The sequence below is a fragment of the Pipra filicauda genome, unplaced genomic scaffold (genome assembly GCF_003945595.2).
Source record: "Pipra filicauda isolate LSUMZ 115617 unplaced genomic scaffold, ASM394559v2 scaffold192_size1418226_pilon, whole genome shotgun sequence".
Lineage (NCBI taxonomy): Eukaryota > Metazoa > Chordata > Aves > Passeriformes > Pipridae > Pipra > Pipra filicauda.
In genome coordinates, this window is record NW_024104301.1 from 41,008 (window position 1) to 58,988 (window position 17,981).

Genomic DNA, 17,981 nt, shown 5'->3' on the forward strand with positions numbered 1-17,981 from the left:
GTAGTTACAAGGCATTTGTTTTGTCTGAATTTGTATTAACTGACTTGGTCTGTAGCATTTCTCATAGTACATTTATCTACTACAGCATTATTTTAGGCATTATAAACTTGTGAATCATTTTGGAATTGTTGGATAAAGCTGACAAAGATTCATTAACTTCATATTTTAATGGGGGTAGTGAGATTTAGGGTTGTTTTTGTTGGTTTTTTTTTTCTGAGGGTTTTGGGGGGTTTTTGGCAATAAAGAAAATTTATTTTAATTGTCTTGTTGACAGGATTTTACTTAATCCTGTGAAAGTGGTTTTACATGTGCTGATCTAACAGCACCTTCCTTCAGTTTTTGTACCCTCAGCCAGTTGCTGCCCAGCAGTTTAAGAAGTCTTGACTGACTTTGAAGAGTTAGTTTCTAATCCATGTTCCCTCATTTGGTCCCAGAATTAGATAGGTTGAGTGCTGTCTTAAGTGAATAAGGAAGCTTTGGATCTACTGGAACCTTGTAAATAATGAGGTGTATCTGGATTCAGGGACAGGTGGTTTATTGTGGAGGAGAACTGGATGTTTTCATGTTTGTGTTCCCTAGAGAGCTGTTGAGGAGTGAAGCTGCCCTGGCCAAGCTCTACTGTCGGATGGCTCTGCTCAACATTTTTGCCCCCAAATCTCCCCACATGTTTACTCGGCTCTTCCACATTCCTGCCATCCGGGATATCACCCTGGAGCACTTGCAGCTGCTCTCCAACCAGCTTCTTGCACCACCTCTTCCTGGTAAACACTCTATCACAGTTCTTTTGAGGTACAATGGTTTTCTGGGGACAAAAATTATAGTTAATTTGATACTTCTTTATTAGTTGGTTAATAATGGTGATATTTAAGAAATGTCTCAATGAACTCCTGACATTAGTATAGAGTTCTAAACTGAAATTCTTGCTGATAATCTAACTGAAAGTGTTCAAGAGAGTTAAGAGTCCCTCCTGGGATCCCACTAAGTGTGCTCCTTTCCCTTTGTCACTTGTGGTCTTCTGTTTATTGGGGAGTGAAGGGAGTATCCGTGTGGGATACTGGTAAGGAATTGAGATTGTTTTTATTAAAATTCTAATCCTGGGTACTAAAACTGAAGGCCAGTTGGGTCTCACACTTTTCAAAATTCAACTGTTCTTCAGTTCACAAAGTGGTTTGTCCTTTTCCTGCTGGAATCACAGATCTGGTTAGAGAATGTTAGAAATGTGTGTAATGTGGCTGAAGCATAAGGAGGAAGTAGGAAGTGCTAAATATAGGCTATTAATAATAGAAAGTGATTATTTACCATTGGAAAGAGTCCTGTTCCCTCCTCCAATATCTTTGAAACTTGGCTACCTCTAACAGATCCTCACTGGAAGCGATCTCCTTGCAGAGTACAGCACTACTTTGCATGGCTTTGAGAACCAGTTTACAAGCTTTAATTCAGTTTTTCCTCTTTAAAGTTTGTCTAATTCAAGTCCTGCTAACACACAGTTTCCAAACCAGCATTTTGGTGAATTGCCCACTCTTTTGTGCTCTGCACTTTAGTTTCCCTTGGCTTCTCCCATTAGCTGAAGGATGACATCCGTGAGGTGTCAAGGCTTGAGACCCACTTGGGGCTGCCCAAAAGTGATCTGGTTCCTGTGTGGAGAAAGCTTGAGAACAGATGAAGCTGCTCTTACCTCTGGTCACTCTTCCTAATTATACTTGTACAATAAACTGAAGTTTGCCTGCCTTCACCCAGGGGACAGAACGGGCAGGATGATTCCACAGCTCCATGTTTCCCTGCCAGACACCTCCAGGGGCTGGGCTGAGGCAGGGGAAGAGCACAGCTGGCATTTAGAGGGCCATCCCATCCACAAACAACTAGGGAAGGGCTGCAAATCTAGTCCTGGGTGGATCCCTTCTCCTGCTGACCTTTGGGAGGAGTTTTCCACAAGCCTCTGTTTTCATGTGTTTTGAAACTTCTTTCCACCGAGTGTGTCACAGGCTGCATTAACATGTCAAAGTGATCTCCAAATTTGGGATCTCTCCCTTGTTATTACAGATGGAACAATCAGTTCAAGCTCTATCCTTCTGGCCCAGTCTTTGCAACACTGCATCCATTCCCAGACCTGTGCTGCCACAGACCTCTTCTACCAGGGCAATTCCCAGGCCATCAGGGAGTGGCTCACTGTGGCCATCACTCGGACGCTGCACCAAGGAGAGGAGAGTCTGTTGGACCTCACAAAACAGATCTGCTCCTTTTTGCAGGTGAAATATTTAGTCATGTTTTATGAGCAGTGTTGGGTTTCTTTCTAAGGAGCCATTGCTTTAAGTGTGATTCTAATTTCCATAATACTGTCCCTTACACAGAGTTGTTTCCCTGGATGGATTAAATTCCTGTTCTGATCATAGTGGACACTAAAGACACAAGCAGTAGCAAATACTCTGCATCACATGAACTGATCTTATGCTGTCCCTTTATTTACAATGCTGTATTTTATTTAAATAAAGAAGAGGGAGATGGTTTGTTGCTGTTTGGGATCCTTCACTATGAAATGTTCTGTTACAGGCAGCACCAGAACAGTTTCCTGCTGAAGAATTCCCAATTTCAGAATCCAAAGTCAACATGGATGTTAACTTCCCTGGGGCTGCATTTGTGATTGTGTCCTGTAAGGAAAGTCAGTCTGGATTCCGCAAAGAGTGAGTAACTGAGGGACCAGGAGTGGCAAAGATTGAAGACGTGTCACTGAGCCTGTAACCCTGAGGATGTAGTTATTTAGTTTTTTAGATTTTTAAAGCTGGTTAGAGCCTGACCAGACTGTTCCTGCTCTGTTCTCAGTTCATCCCTGTACAAAGCCCCCTGGGCTCGGGTGCTGGTCTATGGGCTGGGGCACAAAGTGAAGAGGAATGGGCAGCTGAACCTCATCGAGGCCGTGTGTTACCCCCGGGACGCCTCCCCGACCAACACCGGCCTCACACCGCCCCCCACCACCAACCAGTACCCGGCTGTCATCACCCCCACAGACAAGGTGCACATCAAACTAGGTAAGAATGTACCCCTCAGTCATCACCCCCACACACAAGGTGCACATCAAACTGGGTAAAAAATAACAACAACATTAAACACAGTTTCAAACCCTTTCTAACTGTGTTCTCAGAAGGATCGTCATTGTTTCTGTAGCACCTTCCTGTTTTGTCACCAGTCCTGCCAGTGGTTATGGCAGGATTTTTGGAGAAGGGATTCCTACCACAAATTTGCAGTCATTCTTAACCAAAAATCCTGAGTTTTATAAACATTGGAACACACGTATTCTGATCTTTGTTAGTCCTGTTAAATCCCTCAGGATCTGGGGTTTTTTTCCCCTCTGATTTTTATATTCCAGGAGTTCAACAAGCAGTGTTTTTAATCAGAACATTTTATTCAAAATACTCATTCTGCAATGTTCATGTTAGTGCTGTTGCTGCCTGAGATGCTGTTTCAGATGGAGATTATTTTTTTTCCTTTTGTAAGTGATTGTAGGGGCCTCTAATACAGGGTAATGAATGTGCAGTGTAGCAATACATAGGTCACCCCAACTTCTCAAACAAGAGAAATCAATAATATTCTTTGTACTCTTCACCTCAAAAAAGGACAGTGGGATTTACAGCCGTGAAGGTGACCAGGTGCAGGAAGTTCTTCTCTTGGAGGTCCTTAATTTCTTTTGCACCTCAGTACTCATCAGACACATCACACTACAAATAAATGATTTGGGGAAATCTTATATCTGTTTAGATATGTACAGGCTCAAAATTGTTCTGTGCTATTGTTATGTGAACAAAATGTTCTCTGTACATTTATAATTGTAGATTGTATCAATTTATCGTTATGGAGAAACATTCCTGTTTGTTTCTTACAAGGTACTATAGGGAAAATTCTCACTTAACATAAATTTAGCCTCAAAAAAATCCTAAATGTTAATACTTTCACTTTACTGATGCTTAGGTTCATGATAAGTGTTGTCTTTGACCTTGTAGGAGTGTCTCCTCCTCCTGGAGCTGTGTTGGTCTTGCATTCCCTTCCCCTGGAATTCCCCCTGGCAATGGCATTCACAGAACAGCTCTTAACTTGGAAATTAGAAGATGGGGATGGAAAATCAGAAGATGAACTGGACACTATTCCTGCTTCAGTTCTCTTGCAAGTAGTGGAATTCTTAGGTGAGTATCCAGTATTTCCTTAGTGATGAGCACCGACAATGTGCTGGCTCAGGCTGAGAGTTTAGGAAACAAAAATGACAGTTGTAATTTTCTGAGTTCTTCCACTGTGTTGAAATTTTCTTCAAACTCCAGAAGTTTTCTGTTGATTGCAGTTCTTGGAATACCCTTCCTGTCTTTCTTGCTGCAGATGTGCAGCCATTGAAACGAGCTTTTGTTGTGCTTTTCTTAGTGTTACTTTTGCAACTCATGTTATAAAGCAGTGAAACACTGCTGACCCCATGTCTTGCCTTTCTCACACAGGGAACTTCCTCTGGACCACTGACATGGCAGCATGTGTGAAGGAATTAATATTTCACCTCCTGGCTGAGTTGCTTCGCAAAATCCACAACCTGGAGCAGAAGAAGAATCCCGCAGGATTGTCGTCCTCCATTGCCCTGCAGCTCAACCCCTGCCTGGCCATGCTCATGGCCCTGCAGTCAGAGCTTCACAAGCTGTATGATGAGGAAACCCAGAACTGGGTGTCTGGGAATGCCTGTGGTGGTTCTGGAGTTGGAGTGGCCGACCAGGGAAGGTTCTCCACGTACTTCCATGCCCTGATGGAAGTTTGCCTCGCTGTGGCAGAAGTAACCTTGCCCATCAACATGAGTGTCACAGCCAATGTGATATCGTCCACAAGTGCCCCAAATCTCAGTGACTCTTCATCCTCATCTTCATCCTCTCCGGGACAGACACCACAGAGTCCAAGCTTGCTGTCAAAACGGAAAAAGGTCAAAATGAAGCGGGAAAAGACGTCGTCCTCAGGGAAAAGGGCTTCGTCCAGAGCGGCCGAAACGGACGCCGCGCTCCTCAGCATCGGAGGGAGCAAGCCTGAGGACATGCTGTGGTTCCACAGAGCACTGACTCTGCTCATAATCCTCAGGCACCTGACCAAAAAGGATCCCCAGGGGCTGGGGGTGACAAACGATGCGGTGGCAGACGCCTGCCAGGCCCTGGTGGGTCCCACGGCCCACAGCCGCCTGCTCGTCATCTCAGGGATCCCCACCCACCTGGAGGAGGGCACGGTCAGGAGTGCCATCAGAAAGGCCTGCAATGCCCATGGGGGCGTCTTCAAAGATGAGATCTACATCCCTTTGCAGGAAGAGGATCCCAAAAAAATCAAGGACAAAGCAGAAGGAGGCGAATGCAGAACTGAACTGGAGAAACCCACTGTTTCCAGCAGCGCGGACAGCCTGGACATCAGCAGCTCCAGCAGTGTCACCCCTGCCATGAGCGTCAGTGCCTCGGCATCCACCAGCCAGGCTTCCCTCTGCAGCTCCCAGGGGATATCCCGCACCGTCAGCGACATCTCCGTGGACCAGTTCCAAGCAGGACTGGAACTGGCCATCCCACCTGGATTGCTGGAACAGCCACATGTTGTTTCCAGCCAGGAGAGTTTGGATCTCTCCCACTGCAGCACTGGGAGCCTGGGCAGCCTTGGCAGCCTTGGGGAACCCCTCGACAATGTGGAAACGGCATCAGTGTCGGACGTGGGGTCCATGTACACGGTCACATCCTTGGACAACCAGCCCCTGCTGTCACGGCCCATCAAGGGCTTTGCTGTGGTGGAGGTAGGAGAGGGGCCTCTGGGGTCAGGGGGTTCTGGGAGAATGGGATCTGACTCTAGGAGCTGGTTTCTGGGTGCAGGATAAGTGTGTGTCAAAGGGCACACGAGACCAGGGAGACTGCGAGCTTGGACAGTATGGCTGAGGAACTCCAAATTTCCTTCTGCACTGACTTTCTACTATTCACAGTCTCAGATACATTCAGTGTCTCTCAGAGAACAGAGGGGATCAAGCAGTGGAGTTATCAAGCAGCAATTTTAGAGCAGAAGGAAGGAAGGAAGAACTCTTGTGTGTTCTTGTAGAGCTTATTGTCACAAGGTGTTGCTGAAGCCAATCCTAAGGGATTAAATTCTTGGAGGATTGCAAATTGGTGGCTGTTAAACTCAGCAGCCAGTGCAGTTTTCAGTTTAGGAAATCTTTAAACTTCTGGTTTCAGGAGGCTGGGAGAATATGTAAAGGGGAAGTTTTATTCATTTCCTCTCTCATGTCAAAGACTTACTACTGGCTACTGCTGAGATGGTTTTACAGATTCATGTCCTTTTGGTTTGACCCACAAGGCAATTATTTAATGTTTAATGAGCACATTTTCACAGATTTTGAACCATCTATGGATTCTTCTATAAAGCTGCTTGAGGAGAGATGATAAATTTTGTTGATGTGTGACTGCAAATGAATTTTAAAAGCATTGTGGGTGGTTGCCATCAATGCTGGATCACTGCAGGTTTTTGGCTCTGCACGAGAACCTTCTCTGTCCTTACACCAGCAGCTGCAGATTTATCAGGAGCTTCCACAAGCACAGCCATTCCTGATGGCCTGGGAAGGGAGAGATGTTTTTGTGTAGTCTGGGATTGTATCAGTTTCCCTTTTGGAAGGAAATCAGCCTGTTCAGATGGAAACTCTTGCTATTCTTGAACTGTTAATTTACACGAAGCCCCCAGGGTTGAAATAACCCATGAAGTGTGTCCAGAAAGCTGCCAGTGTTCACATGGAAACCACTCCAAGTCTGGAGCTGCTCTGACAGTGCTGTTATTTTGGGAATATAAGGAAGTTACTGTTCGTCTTCCCAATCTGTGCAGCTGAGGCTTAAAGCCCTGTGCTAATTAAGACTTTTCTGAGTGGAGAATTGAAGCAAGGACTGTAGAGTTATAAATAATGACACGTTACCTGTCTGACACCTTCTGCTTCTTGATGTTTTCAAGGACTGTCTCCAGACTAAGACATGGAATAGCTGGTTCAGAGCTGTGTCTCATTAACTCACAGCATGGGAATTTCAGTGGCCTGATGATCTTTTAAATGATGTTTTCTGGGCTGAACCTGAATTTTGATATCAAATTACTGATGTAGAAGAGTTGGAAGAGCAGCATAGTGCTTATCTGTAAGGAGGAGGGAGAAAGCTTAAAACCCAAATCCGTATAACTGGAAGTTAATTTGTGTTCTCAGAGTTCCTGTTAACTAATTTCATTATTTTACAGATAAGGTCAAGAGCTAAAATAGAGAAAATCCGAGCCAGCCTGTTCAACAGCAGTGACCTCATTGGCCTGTCCAGCCTGGATGGTGAAGATGAGCTGATGGAGATGTCAACTGAGGAGATTTTAACTGTTTCTACTGTAAACCAGAGTTTATTTGACACCCAAGGTAGCCCAGCACTAGAAGATTATTTCAATGATAAGTCAATAAAAGGTATGTGGTTTCACACTGGCAAATACCTCACTTGTACTGGGGGAGTTTTTGGGATACAGGGCTCAGATTCTCCTTGATTTGGTGGGACTCACTAATTGAGGAGTGACAGGGAGGAATTTCACAGCAAGTTTCCTCCTTCCAGCAGCTATTTGCAGTCTGAACATGGCTCAACTGTCCTCACAGCTAATCAAACAATAAATTAAAAATAAATAAAAAAATACCAAAAAATTCATCAATCCAAAAAACTACTGATTGAATTGTTTAGGGACTTCTTTGAGAAAATAAACACTGTGATAATTTACCACTGTTAGACACAGCATAACTTTAGAGTAGAAACTGGTCAAGTAGAACAAGGAGTAATTTATATTCTTTAAGAGCATGAAAGTTGTACAGACCCTAAAACACCTGGAATGGGCCAGAATCCTGATTCAGGGAAGGATAATACTTGGAGGAAGTTCAGTTGACTTACTAGTTCAGCTGATAAGTGTCGCTGTCTGTCTACACCACATAATTTTTGTACTGGCATCATAAATAGTCTTACTTTTTTCATTCCCACTCAAATAATAATTACAGTATGTGGCCAAAACAGGAGAAAGCATTCAGTTAGTTCTCTGTCAAAAATGGATGCAGAAGGGTCAGCCTTTTCCCTATGAAAGTGACTTTTTTCCCTACAAAAGTGACTTTTTACCTTACAAAAGTGATTTTTTTTTTTTCCCTACAAAAGTGATTTTCTGTGTCAAAGCAAGTGCCATGTGATAGAATATTTGAATGCAAAATATATTTGCACGTTGCAAATCCTATAGAATTGTCAGGGTATTTTGTACCATATTGCTGTTTTGTTTTGGGTTTTTTTTTTTATTAGGTGAGAAATTGGTCCCAGGTGCTCGAGAAGTTCTCACAGAAATCTTTAAAAGCTGTGTCCATTCTGAGCAAATGCTGAGCCTGACCCCAGCCAAGCCCATCAAGGTGTCTGACATCTACCTCAGCAAGGAGCAGATCAACTCCCAGACTCCTGGGAACCTCCTGCACGTGTTCTTCACCAACGTCCGCCCTCCCAAGAAGGTGCTCGAGGACCAGCTCACCCAGGTAGTGCTTTGAAAACTGTTTGCAGCATCTTTTTGGGCCACTTGAGAGCACTGGGTAATCGTTCCCTTTCTGTGTTGGAAGATTTTAAGGAAGTATGGCGTGCCCAAGCCCAAATTTGACAAGAGCAAGTACAACAAGGCGGGCAAGGAGCAGCACCCGGTGAAGGTGGTGAGCACCAAGCGCCCGGTCACCAAACCCCCTACCAAGGAGAAGTCCATGCTCAACAGTGTCAGGTTGGTGTCTTCAGCCTTTTGGCACTTGTGAAACAGTTGATTTCTCTATAAAAATCCAGATTTTTTTATTCCCTCTCCCTCTGTATTTCTATGGATTGGAAGAGGGAAAGGCAGCTTTGGGATTATAAAAGACCTTCAAGGAATGTTTTGGGTTCTTGAACCCTTGAGTCAAGGCCAGGTTGGGCAGGGCTTGGAGCACCCTGGTCTAGTGGAAGGTGTCCCTGCCCATGGCAGGGAATGGAACCAGATGGGCTCTAAGGTCCTTCTCAACACAAACCATTCTGTGATTCTGTGGAGAGATGAAGGAAAACTTGGATCCTAATACTCACTTTGTCCCTCAGCCGAACAGCCTTAAGTGAGAAGAAACCTACTGTAAAGCCAAAATCTCCTGAGAAGAGCAAACCTGAAGAGAAGGACCCTGAAAAGTCTCCCACAAAGAAACAGGAAGGTAGGAGCTGGAGAGAATTTTTTATGGCTTTACATAGTAGAAAAAAAAAATATTATTTATTGACATTTATATGACATCATAATAGATTTGGTTTGTTTTTAACGAGGCTAACTTAATGTTTTTGAAAGAGTGATTTAAAATGCTGAGTTTATTTGTATCTCTAAATCTGGGCTTGCGAGTGTGAGAGCAAACTGTGCTCATGCCATTCATCCAACAGTGTGTAGACTGTGTGAATACATTGAGTAGAGAACTTCCTCAGGGGTGTGGTCTCAAGGGTTTTTTGTAGTGGGGAGTTAGGATATCATGGGCTTGAACTAGGTGGGTTTTAATCATGTTTCTCAATTTTTATATTGGAAATTCTTAAGTTACAAAAATGAAACTGGATGAAAGGGAAGCTTCAGATACCTCCTAAGTGTATCTGTGGAGGAGACAGCACAGCCATGCCCTGACAGAGGTTATGCTTGGAATTTTTCTCTAGTCAGGTGGAAGAGTGAACAGACATGAGCTTGGACTCTGCTCTTCCTTGTAGGAAATGCCAGGTTAGCTCAGAAGCTGGGAATCTGAGCATTCAGCCAAGTGTGGATCCTTGATACCTGGTTAGATGGAGCTGTTCCAGAGGGTAGTGGGTGACTCGTGTCCTTGAGAGGAGGGAACGAGTGCCATTGACTGAGGGCCAGGTTGGACCTGACATTGGGATGGTTGGAACGATCCACGGTGGGATGGGAGAACCAGGACAAAGCTGGAAGTAGCAGCCATCCCCTTGTCCTGTGTGGGGTTTAAACTTTAGGGCAAGTCATTCACTGTTTGCTGGTCTCATCTTTGCTGTCAGTTCCTGAGGAGAAGTATCTGACCCTGGATGGATTCCACAGATTCGTGGTGGACCGCTCCAAGCAGGACATCCGCAGTGTGTGGAGAGCCATCCTCTCCTGTGGGTATGACCTGCACTTTGAAAGGTAAACTTTGCACATCTTTTTGTAAATGTGATACCGATTCATTGTGCTCACTTTAATAATCTTGATCCCAAGGGTTCCTGCTCCAAGTAGCTTTAACACTCCAATTTCCATCCATGGCTGCAAGGCCTGTCGAGAAAATTGGTTATTTTCTCAAAACCTGCTTTGAAGAAGTCCCTGTGCTGCCCAAATGCAGGTTCCTGACTTTTTGTAGCATAGTCAAGAAAATCAGATGGCATGGTGTCCTTTATAGCTTCCACACTGGATAATAAATTATCATAATGAGAATTGTAGCTCCATCTGTCTCTGATTTCCTTCCACAATCAGTGCACTGGGTAATTGTTTAACTGGCAGGGTTCTTACTGGGTCACAAATTATGTAGAAGAGGGAACAGTTAATTTCTTAATCTTGTACAAGAATAAAGTCCCTTAAATGAATTCTCCTTATCTCCCTGTGTCAGGCCACAAGCTAATTGTTATAGCTCCTTTCCCCATATCTGCTGCAGAGGAGATAGTGCACTAAGTGAGCTTAGTAGGCAGTTCCTTTTTTCCTAATTGTGTAATAACAGTGAGGAAAAATGGGGGATAAGTCAGTTCTTGTCCTCAGACTGGAATTTTTGTAATGAAACAGCTCTGCTTAAGGGGACAGAAGAGCTCAACTCCAGGTAGTTCCTACAACACGTGTGGTTCTCCAAATGCTCTTAGTGAGCAGTGTAGGGCTTGGTTTGACCAGGTTTTACACCTCTCACCTCCAGGTGTGCCTGCATCGATGCCAGACATGCCCAGAAAGCGTCCCGTAAGTGGACCCTGGAGATGGATGTGGCCCTTGTCCAGTACATCAACAGGCTGTGCCGTCACCTGGCCATCACTCCAGCACGGCTCCATCCCCATGAGGTGTATCTGGATCCAGCCGATGCAGCAGATCCCAGGATTGCCTGTCTGTTGAGTATGTATGGATTGTTTGCATAGAGGCCTTTTCCAGTGGAAGACTGGGGAGTGCTCCCGAACCACCCGGCTGTCCCCAGGGGTAGGGACATTCCTTTGGAGCTTGGAGCCTTGGTGGGATGAGGGGACGCTGAGTCTGGAAGATTTTAAGGAATCTCTCCTTGGGTGTGCTTGGGCAAAGTTAGGAATGCACTGCAACTGCTCCCTGCTCTCCAAGCAGAATTCCTAGATAAAGCTGGAGCAGGAAATACCTGGTGAGTTTGGCTTGCAGAGGGAAGGAAGGCTGAATTTCCATTCTGGACTAGGCAGACTTTAGTCACCTAAATCCTGTTTTAAGCATTAAGTTCCTCTAAGAAGGTCTCCACATAATGCAAATTGAGCAATGATGAAAGATCCTGGACTCAGACACCCAGAGGGATCCAGGAGGAAACATCACAGATGGTTTTGCATCCCGAGTGCTGGGATCAGAGGGACTGCTTTAGACACAGCTTGTGTGGCTCCTGGACCAAACCTACTGGGAAGATGGGCTTTGCAGTAGGTGTGGGGTCTCCTTCTGTCCTTGACTGGATGTTCCCCCCAGATGTTCCCGTGGAGAGCCTGCGCCTGCGCTTTGCTCTGCTCCAGTCCCTCAACACGACGCTGGAAACGTTCTTCCTGCCGCTGGTGGAGCTGCGCCAGACGGACATGTACGGGAACAGCATCGCTGCCCTGCTGCAGGAGGCCAAAGGTGGCTGGGCAGGGCTGGGAGGGGGCACCAAACATGGCATCAGCCCAGGGCACTGTGGGGGGAAAGTTTGCTCCTTTCGATTTTTAAGGGGGAGGGAGATCATTCTTGCAATTAAGTTGTTAGACACTGTGCCCCTTGATCATAGAGGGAGCTGGCCCATGTTCTGTCTGTGGGTGGCCTTCAATGTTCCTTTATCTTCTTGGCAGCATCCATAAATTAAAATTGTTGTTAACAAGCAGCAGATCAGGTGAAAGTTCCAGGAATTTGTCATCGAAGTTGTAGAATTAGGGAGATCAAGAAAATACTTGCCGTGCATCAGCATTTAAAGTGGTTTTTACAGCCCTCACAACAATAAGCAAACTCAAGATTTAGGTCATTACACTTCCCAAATTTGTCCTCTGAAGAAGATGATACAGAATTCACCAGAGGTGTCAGTGTGTTAAGGAGGTTTTTTTATTGGCCCAGCTGGAAAAAACCTTGTAAACCAGTATGGGGAAGAGAGGAATGTTCAGAGGTTTCTCTTGATAGAGAAATTAGATTTATTTTTGGGTCAGTGTCACAACCCTATTTTTTATCATGTTTTCTTGCCTGAAGCTTTACTGTCAAAACATCCCAGATGTCTGACAACTATTTGGCAAAGTGTTTCTATTTACAGAAGTTGTGGTGGAGTTGCTGGGATCTATTTATAGAACATTGGAATTGTGTTCATCAGTGTTCTATCCCAGTGCACTTATTCCAGAAAACATGAGTAACAAATAGGCTAAGTTGGACAGGGCTTGGAGCTACTTGATCTAGTGGCAGCTGTCCCTGCCCATGGAGGGGGCTGGAACTGGGTGAGCTTTAAGGTCCCTTCCAACCCAAACCATTTTGGGATTCTATGAAATGCTTTTTTGAAAGAGCATAGATTAGCCATGTCTCACCTACCTAATGAAGGGGAAATTATTATTCTACCGTTGCCCATTAGAGAATTTCAGAAAAGAAGATTGTAGAAGGGTGAATTAACTGTACTGAAATGTGTTTGTTTCTTCAGGTTTAATCTTCTATGACACAAAAGTCACTGTAATGAACAGGGTGCTCAATGCCACTGTCCAAAGAACCGCCGACCACGCAGCCCCAGAAATCACCCTGGATCCCCTGGAAATTGTTGGAGGTATGGGAAGCACTGATCCTTTCCAAAACCCGTTACGAGTCAGCTCTGCTCTCCCCAAGCTCAGATGCTGATGAATGCAAAGACTCTGAGCGTGGGGGTTTCTTTTCCCTGTGTGTCTCCCCAGGGGAGATCCGTTCCTCGGAGAACTCCTACTTCTGCCAGGCCGCGCGGCAGCTGGGCTGCGTCCCCTCCTCCCAGCTCTGCGTCAAACTGGCCAGTGGGGGGGACCCCACCTACGCCTTCAACATCCGCTTCACCGGGGAGGAGGTCCATGGCACCAGTAAGTGGGGGTGACAGAGTCACCAGGACCAGGCAGAGCCCAGGGCTTCACTGGAACATGCTCTTGTCAAGTCCAGGCAGCAGCGTTCCCTTTGTAGTGTTCATAGTCCTGCAGGTGGAAAGAATGGGATCCCCTTCTGCATGCAGCTTCTCGGGTGCTCTGTGGGCTCTGTGTGTGCACAGGGAAATAGTAAATGGCATCTGACGTGCCTGATCCCAGGAAATTCCGAGTACCTCAGGATGAAAAGGAAGGATTCAGTTTGCCCTTCAGCCCTTTCATGGCAGATACTCTCGTGAGGATTTCTTTGCTTATTTGGAGCATACATGTATATTTTTCCCTAAACAATGTTTAGGGTGTTTTCAATAGGATGTTTTCTTGCTTACTGATCAGATCTGTAGTTTCTGTCATTCCTTTTTCCTCTCTGTATTTGTCTGCCTTCTTATCCCTTCACCTCACAGATGCAGCCAAGCTGAAATCAAGTCAGATTTCAGGCTTCTTCCTAAAGAGTTCAGACTTGTTCATTTTACCCAAATTTAGATTAGTCCAGTGTCTCCTTTTTCCCTCCCCAGCACCATCTCTATATTGCACATAAATGTTGCAAGAGGATGGAATTTATGAAACGGGATCTATAATCTGTCCCTCTTCTCCACCACATGATTAGTTATTTTTCTACTTGAATCATGATGGAATTTAATGATACAATTCTTATTAAACCAAATTGCACTGAAACAACACCTACGAATTTAAACTAGACAACATTCAATTCAAATTCCTGACAAAGCTGACTGTGTTATTCTGCTGGCATAGCCTGTATTTTCAGGAAGAGACTAGTTTAAACACAATATGAGGCAATTCAGCTTTGCAGAGCTGTTGAATAATTGCTGGGGTATCCAGGCAGGTGTCAGCCACGGTCAAAGCAGCAAATCAATCACTGCTATCCAAATGCATGTGGTCTGTGCTGATTGTTGTGGTCCTTGTTGGAGATTTGTGGGGGAATATGGAGCCAGAGAGTCCAAAACACACTTCTCATCTAATCAACTCCTGTCCGATGTGGAAAGGAACATTCCCGTGAGTGTGCACCCATTAGCTGAGCCAGGGGCTCCTTGCTGCCTTCTCCCAGGGGAATTCTTCTCTTTTGGAGGTCTGTGGTGGTTATGGCAGTAGCTGTGAGGAGATAAATGTTATGTCTGTGGCTCAGCATCTGTGCTGGTCTCTGCATCACCTCACTGCTCCTACCTGTGCAAACACTCCATTGTTGTAACCCAGCACCATCCATCTCCTAATCCAGCAACAAATCCCATTTGCAGGCCAGCTGGTGGGACAGACAGTTCTGCTGTTCTCAGAGAAGAACTTTGCTGGAAGACAAAGCAGCACTCAGGAATTCAACAGGAAACAAATCAATATTTTCCTTGTTTTCCCTCTCTTTCCCAGGTGGATCTTTCCGTCACTTCCTTTGGCAAGTGTGCAAAGAGCTCCAGAGCTCCTCGCTCTCCCTGCTCCTGCTGTGCCCCAGCTCTGCCGTCAATAAGAACAAGGTGTGAGATCTCAGTGCCAAAAATGAGGTGGTTTTTCTCTTTTTGGATGCTGGGTTTGAACAGGAGAGGAAGACGTTTGTTTAGAGGGACAGAGAGAGGCCTCACATCAGCAGCCCCTCCCAGCACATGTAACCAGGCAGGTCCCACATCCTGAGGGAACTGAGAGTGGCTTTTGGTGAATCCCTGTTGCACCTCACGTGCAACAGGCACTTGGGAAGGAGCCAAGTCATCAAAATGCAAAATGTAGCAGAATTAAGACTCCTGGTCAGAGTTCAGAGTAAATGGGGTTCAGTTGTCTGGGATAGAGATTTTCTGTCCCAAACTGGTGAACTCCAGGTATTGTTCCAGGAATATCACCAGGAAGGTCATTCACATTCCCAGTAGAATAAGATGCTCCATCTGTGCTATTTAGTGCATTTTTAGTGTCTTATTTTGTGCAGTAGATGTTCTTTAGAAACAAGATAAAGCTTATGGCCCAAAGAATTTGCAGTAGTTGAGGGATCCTTCCTTCTTGGGAATATTCACAAGTAGGAAACAGGCCATTTCCCTCAGCTTAAGATCAACTGTGTATCAAACCTGGCTCTGCAAATCCAGGCTGTATTTCAGAAACATCTCACAACTGAAAGACTGAAATATCAAGCATAAAACAAGTAGGGTGTCGATTTGCTGATGAAGTGATAACGCGGTATCAGTGTATAAATTACGCAGCCTCCCTGCCACTCTCTGCAGGTCCTTCTGTAGCCAATAAACATTATTCCTGAGGTTCCAGTCAGGGTTTCCACCAGCCTGTTACCACATGGCCCCTCAGGGCTGTCAGTTGTTAAATCCTGCTCTGTGTGCCCGTTTTTTTTCCGAAGGGGAAGTACATCCTGACTCCCAGCCCCATCACCTACGCCGAGGAGCAGCTGTTCCATTTCTTTGGGCAGCTCCTGGGAATTGCCATCAGAGCAGATGTTCCTCTGCCCCTGGACCTCCTGCCCTCCTTCTGGAAGACCCTGGTGGGAGAGCCCCTGGATCCTGACGTGGATCTCCAGGAAGCCGACATCCTCACCTACAACTACGTCAAAAAGTTTGAAAATGTAAGTAATTTTTTTCCCTTTCCCTCCTTTTTCTCAGTGTCTCCAGCAAGGAACTGCTGTCTCCCCTTGATGGTGGCTCCATCCTGGCAGCTGGTTTTCATGGGAGCAGGGTCAGGAAGTGTTGTGTTGTAGGATTTTACATCCTGTTACCTTGGAGAAGCCTCTCAGCCTCCCCTGCTGCCAGGCAGAGGGGAATTAAGGCTGCTGAAATGTTTACCGGCATGAGGAATTGCTAAACCAGACCAGAACTCCCAAAGCAATTCCTGGATTCCACTGTTGGAGCAGGTTGTCCATTGTGGTGACACCTGGACAGAGTCCCTGCCCTGCTGGTCACCAGGCCCTTGTGGTTGTTTCCCGACAGATCAATGATGAGACAGAACTGGAAGCTCTGTGTGCGGAAATTGCCTCTCAGCACCTGGCGACGGAGAGTCCTGACTGTCCCAACAAACCCTGCTGCAAATTCACCTACCTGACCATGACAGGGGAGGAGGTGGAGCTGTGTCCCAGGGGGAGGCACATCCCTGTGGGGTAAGGAACAGCCTTCTGGGCAGGACATGGCTCTTAGGTGGGGAAGAACCACCTCTGGGGTGACTTTCCAAGCACCAGGCTCTCCAGAGGTGCTTTTGGAAGAAGCTGAGGGCTCTGGGAAAGCTTTACTCTGTGAAAAGTTGGCAGGGATTTGGAATCATTGATGCTGTTTGGTTCTGTAAGGAACAGAGAGCTGAGGAGCAGGGCTGGAGTCAGCTGTGGGTGACCTTCAGGGAACAGCCACAGATGTGAGCCTTGAGAAGAAACAGGCAGGGGGGAGAAAAGGAGAGGAGGAAGCTGAAGAGAGTGGAATTGAACTGGGAAGCATCGGAATGCAAAACGCTTATCGCTCACTCTGGATTATTCAGAAGTGGAATCCCTCATAAATAGCTTCTGTACATGATGGTCTGGGGTGGGGCATGAGGGCATGGGTGTTCCTGCGTCATCCCAGCTCTGCGCCTGCAGGTGGGAGAACAAGGACGTGTACGCGGCCGCGATCCGGAGCCTGCGGATGCGGGAGCTACAGACCCCGGAGTGCATGACTGCAGTGAGGGCAGGGCTGGGCTCCATCATCCCCCTGCAGCTCCTCACCACGCTCACCCCCCTGGAGATGGAGCTCAGGACCTGTGGCCTCCCCTACATCAACCTGGAGTTTCTCAAGGTACAAAGAATGGCAGGTTTGGCCGAGCTCCCCCTGTGACACGGAGAGGAGGATCCAGTGGGAAGGTGTTGGGGGTAATCTGCTTGTGATGCAGCCAGGACATCCTTGGGGAACTCTGGCCTGTACTTGGACACCTCTCTTTACTCCCAAGGAAGTTTTTTAAGATTTCACTGGCTTCAGGAAATAATAGGAGTGGAGCTTGTTCCAGAGAGGAATAAGGAATTTGCTTTTTAACATCAAATTTTATATCCATCTCCATTTTATTGATTTGTATTTATCTGAAGTGTAGTGGGGAAGATTCCCGAAGGCAGAGAGCAGGGCAGGAGTGGACATGTGCTTTCTGTTCCCTCAGGCACACACCATGTACCAGGTGGGACTGATGGAGACCGATCAGCACATCGAGTTCTTCTGGAGCGCCCTGGAGATGTTCACGCAGGAGGAGCTCTGCAAGTTCATCAAGTTTGCCTGTAACCAGGAGAGGATCCCCTTCACCTGCCCCTGCAAGGACGGGGGCCCCGACACCGCCCACGTGCCCCCATATCCCATGAAAATCGCCCCCCCTGACGGCGCTGCAGGTACGGGGGTGTCCTGGGGGTGTCCACCTCCAAAGGCAAGGGGAGGTGGTTCCTCTCATGGCACAGTTCCAGCTTTCAGTCCCCCTTCACGTAATTTAAACTTGTATTTAGTGCACAAAGAATGACAATGAGAGAGGCAGGTAGTTGTGAGTGTAAATAAGAAGAGAATTTGGTTTTAAACCATGTAAAAATAAAATGGAACATAAACCTGAACTTCTAGCGGAAGGTTCCCTGCCCGTGGCAGGGTGGTGGAACTGGATGAGCTTTAACGTCCTTTCCAACTCAAATCATTCTGAGATTCCATGATACTTAAAATTTTGTCTCTAGAGAGA

General features: G+C 46.1%; 1 protein-coding gene across 1 annotated transcript in view; it reads left to right on the plus strand.

Annotated features, from left to right (window-relative positions):
* HECTD4 (HECT domain E3 ubiquitin protein ligase 4) overlaps positions 1–17,981 on the plus strand; it is a 60,923-nt gene that overhangs the window by 39,929 nt on the left and 3,013 nt on the right. Inside the window, exons 55-74 of the mRNA XM_027714885.2 lie at positions 580–761; positions 2,041–2,246; positions 2,548–2,678; positions 2,818–3,023; positions 3,993–4,172; positions 4,473–5,779; positions 7,246–7,453; positions 8,316–8,539; positions 8,621–8,772; positions 9,114–9,220; positions 10,050–10,173; positions 10,925–11,115; positions 11,695–11,841; positions 12,872–12,991; positions 13,116–13,271; positions 14,703–14,806; positions 15,664–15,885; positions 16,247–16,413; positions 16,879–17,074; positions 17,427–17,649. Of these exons, the coding sequence (XP_027570686.1) occupies positions 580–761; positions 2,041–2,246; positions 2,548–2,678; positions 2,818–3,023; positions 3,993–4,172; positions 4,473–5,779; positions 7,246–7,453; positions 8,316–8,539; positions 8,621–8,772; positions 9,114–9,220; positions 10,050–10,173; positions 10,925–11,115; positions 11,695–11,841; positions 12,872–12,991; positions 13,116–13,271; positions 14,703–14,806; positions 15,664–15,885; positions 16,247–16,413; positions 16,879–17,074; positions 17,427–17,649 (4,553 nt within the window). The remainder of the gene's footprint in view (positions 1–579; positions 762–2,040; positions 2,247–2,547; positions 2,679–2,817; positions 3,024–3,992; positions 4,173–4,472; positions 5,780–7,245; positions 7,454–8,315; positions 8,540–8,620; positions 8,773–9,113; positions 9,221–10,049; positions 10,174–10,924; positions 11,116–11,694; positions 11,842–12,871; positions 12,992–13,115; positions 13,272–14,702; positions 14,807–15,663; positions 15,886–16,246; positions 16,414–16,878; positions 17,075–17,426; positions 17,650–17,981) is intronic.